Genomic DNA, 2,752 nt, shown 5'->3' on the forward strand with positions numbered 1-2,752 from the left:
AAAACCAAATTTGTGTAAGCAAATTGGATGATCTAGTTTCAACTTTCAATTTCAATGAGAGCACATATTCTATCATACAGACCATTTTCTACTTCATCTTACATCAGTGCTAGTAGTGTATGATGTATCTAAGCCATGCATAACAAGTGCATGGAAGAAACAAGAAAAAAAGGAGAAATGAAAAACACAAAGAGGTAATTTTGTGGTATATTTTTTTCTCCTTAAAATCCAACTATTTGGCTACTTGTTCCAGAATTGGAATCTTCTTCCATGTCTCATCCATGCCACTTATTTGCAGAGGTGGCAATGAAAAAACACTGACAGTAGAACTTCTGCTTCTAATTTCCTTTAAAGATCGTAACGCTGATATGGTGCTCTTCATGTATAAGCTCTCCATGTGTTCAATCTCTGGGAGTTCCTTGGGGACTCTGAGCATACCAGAACCGTTGGTGGTGGAGGTTGAAGGATTGGAACCTCCTTCAATGTCCGCTGCCTTAGCAGATGATGAGGATGGTTCGTTTGTGAGGAAAAGGCGATCAAGCATCTTCTCACACTCTTTCACAAGCTTGTACAGCAAGTCTGTGGTGAAGAAGGGCTGTTGTAAGACCCTTTGGATGAAGGGCAACCGAATGAGGGCACCAGTTCTTTTGTCATACTTCTTCAGTATTTTCACTAGTCCTGTCAAGTGCAAGTACATACCAAGTTACTAACAAAAGAACTTAAGCCATTAGCTACCGATAAAAATCACTCGAAATTACAAGATGCTCAAATCTTCAAAAGTAAAGCAGAAACAGGAGAATTGATGGGATATCAGAAAGCAGAATACAGATGAACCAACTTAAAGATCCACTTATAATCTATAAGTGATGAAACATACAACATCACATCTTTACTTCTACACGAATCGATGTTGTTACGGAATCCTGGTTGTTTAACAAAAATATATGTGAAACTAAAGTAGTTAAAAACAAAAAACAAATTAAGAACATGAATATAAACATTAGGTAGGCCAATACCGAAATCCTTTTACACTAGATTATAGCAATGGATCCGATTCCTCTCAAGTTGTCGTTTTCCCCGAACGTCGACGCATCTCGATATACTCGATGCATCTCGATATACTCGATAGAATCTTACCGCCAAAATGTTCGTCCGAGAAACTCATGATTTTATATTAAGATTATCATCCATGTAGCTGAAGGCCCGACAAACTTTAAAAAAAAAACTATAATTGGCGAATATCCTGATTCATATGCAACTATTCAAACCGATCTGCAAGACAAATATGCGGCGACCAGTTTTCGCACAAAACTAATGCAGGACAAAATCAAACAAATAAAAGAGTCTATAAAGACAAATATTAGATACATAGAGCGCTTAGGGGAGTGGATTTATACCCAATGGATCTAATATCCTTTCTATTAATAACTTCCCAAGGTTTCATAGCAGACTCAAGTCTATGCATGTACCATTACTATAACTTTTTACACACTACAACAGAGAAGATCTTGATTCGTCAGTTGTTTATAAGTCAATAAATTTTCAAACCTTCCCATGTCTACCAATGAAAGTTCCGTGAACTCTGGGTAAACTATAAGTCATGTGGGCTGCTTGACATTGTATAAATGGATCTTAGGCACTCCAATTTACTAATTTAGTATGCCAAACAAATGAGAAGAAAAAACAGCAAAAAAAAATATCAAGATACTTGAACAGAACAGTGAAAATAAGATGGAAGAATTGAATTTACCAGTGTAGTTGAGGGCACTGTAATTCTCCAACAAAACCATCTCTCCATGGAAGTCCACAAACTCCTTTCGAATTTTAATCATCTCTTCATTGAAATCCTTTGCTTTCGCAACCCCATCTTGTAGCTCCTGCAAAAACACAACCAGTAAACTTCAGCTCTCACTTCCCTTAACCAACAAAAACATCTTGATCCCCCACTTTCGTGGGCACTAAAATAATAAAATTGACTCATAGTTTAATGGAATAGTTAGGATCACGTTAACATAAAATACTGAGCCACAATACTCGATAGTGCTTAAACGATATTGCGAGCCAGTTGGCTGAGAAAAAGGAACAAAAACGGTCACATCACTAACAGACTTAACGGTGCGTTACAGTGCGCGGTAAGAAGAACCTCCGGTGCGCAGTACGCACTTCATCGACCATACCAAACGACAACGTTTCTATTCTGTTAACCTAAGAATGGATGAGGAGTTCTTCGAAATTCAATCCGTTCGAATTCCGACTCGTCGTTCTCACAATCAGCTAATTTTCTCCCAACGAAGCAGATCACACAATAGTATAAAAAAGAGGACTAAATCAATAGACAAGATTACCTTCAATCTGATGATGTACTCTTCCTCCTTCTCGACAAAGAAGGTGTTGAATTTCTCGAGCTCGTCCTCCAACAACTGGATGAAATCAATCTCCTCTTTCGACATGCCATCACCGGCGGAGTCACTGCACTCTTCCCCGGCGGAGTCCAATCTGAGTCGCTTATTGGGCCTATCTCCGCCTTTGGGCACTATTAGCTTCAACTGCTTCTTCAGTTCCTTGTAGGAAAGGAACTTGTCGCGCCATTCAGGTAAAGTCTCCTCGATCTGGTTGCTAAGGCTCTTGCCGAATTTCATGATGTTAATCTCTATCGTCGCGCGCGTATGCGCTTGGAAGGAGAGAAAATGAGAGGGAAAGTGAGGGAAAATACAAGGTGGGGAGGGTGATATACTGGAAAGCGAAGGAATAT

At 39.1% G+C, this 2,752-nt stretch overlaps 1 protein-coding gene across 1 annotated transcript; it reads right to left on the reverse strand.

The window, feature by feature from the left end:
- On the reverse strand, positions 1-2,752 carry LOC119995875 (SPX domain-containing protein 1-like). Its single transcript, XM_038842342.1, has 3 exons — positions 2,346-2,752; positions 1,751-1,877; positions 1-678 (listed from the first exon to the last, which is right to left on the reverse strand). The coding sequence occupies exons 1-3, from the start codon at positions 2,637-2,639 to the stop codon at positions 233-235; spliced, it is 867 nt and encodes a 288-aa protein (XP_038698270.1). The 5' UTR covers positions 2,640-2,752; the 3' UTR covers positions 1-232.

This window comes from Tripterygium wilfordii, chromosome 4 (assembly GCF_013401445.1).
Source record: "Tripterygium wilfordii isolate XIE 37 chromosome 4, ASM1340144v1, whole genome shotgun sequence".
NCBI lineage: Eukaryota > Viridiplantae > Streptophyta > Magnoliopsida > Celastrales > Celastraceae > Tripterygium > Tripterygium wilfordii.

Excerpts from the sequence above, each read along its gene's own strand:
- LOC119995875 (XM_038842342.1), bottom strand. The coding sequence starts at position 2,639 with ATGAAATTCGGCAAGAGCCTTAGCAACCAGATCGAGGAGACTTTACCT. Across the intron at positions 1,878-2,345 it reads AGTACATCATCAGATTGAAG|GAGCTACAAGATGGGGTTGC; the intron begins GTAATCTTGTCT and ends GTGTTTTTGCAG. Across the intron at positions 679-1,750 it reads CAGTGCCCTCAACTACACTG|GACTAGTGAAAATACTGAAG; the intron begins GTAAATTCAATT and ends TGCACTTGACAG.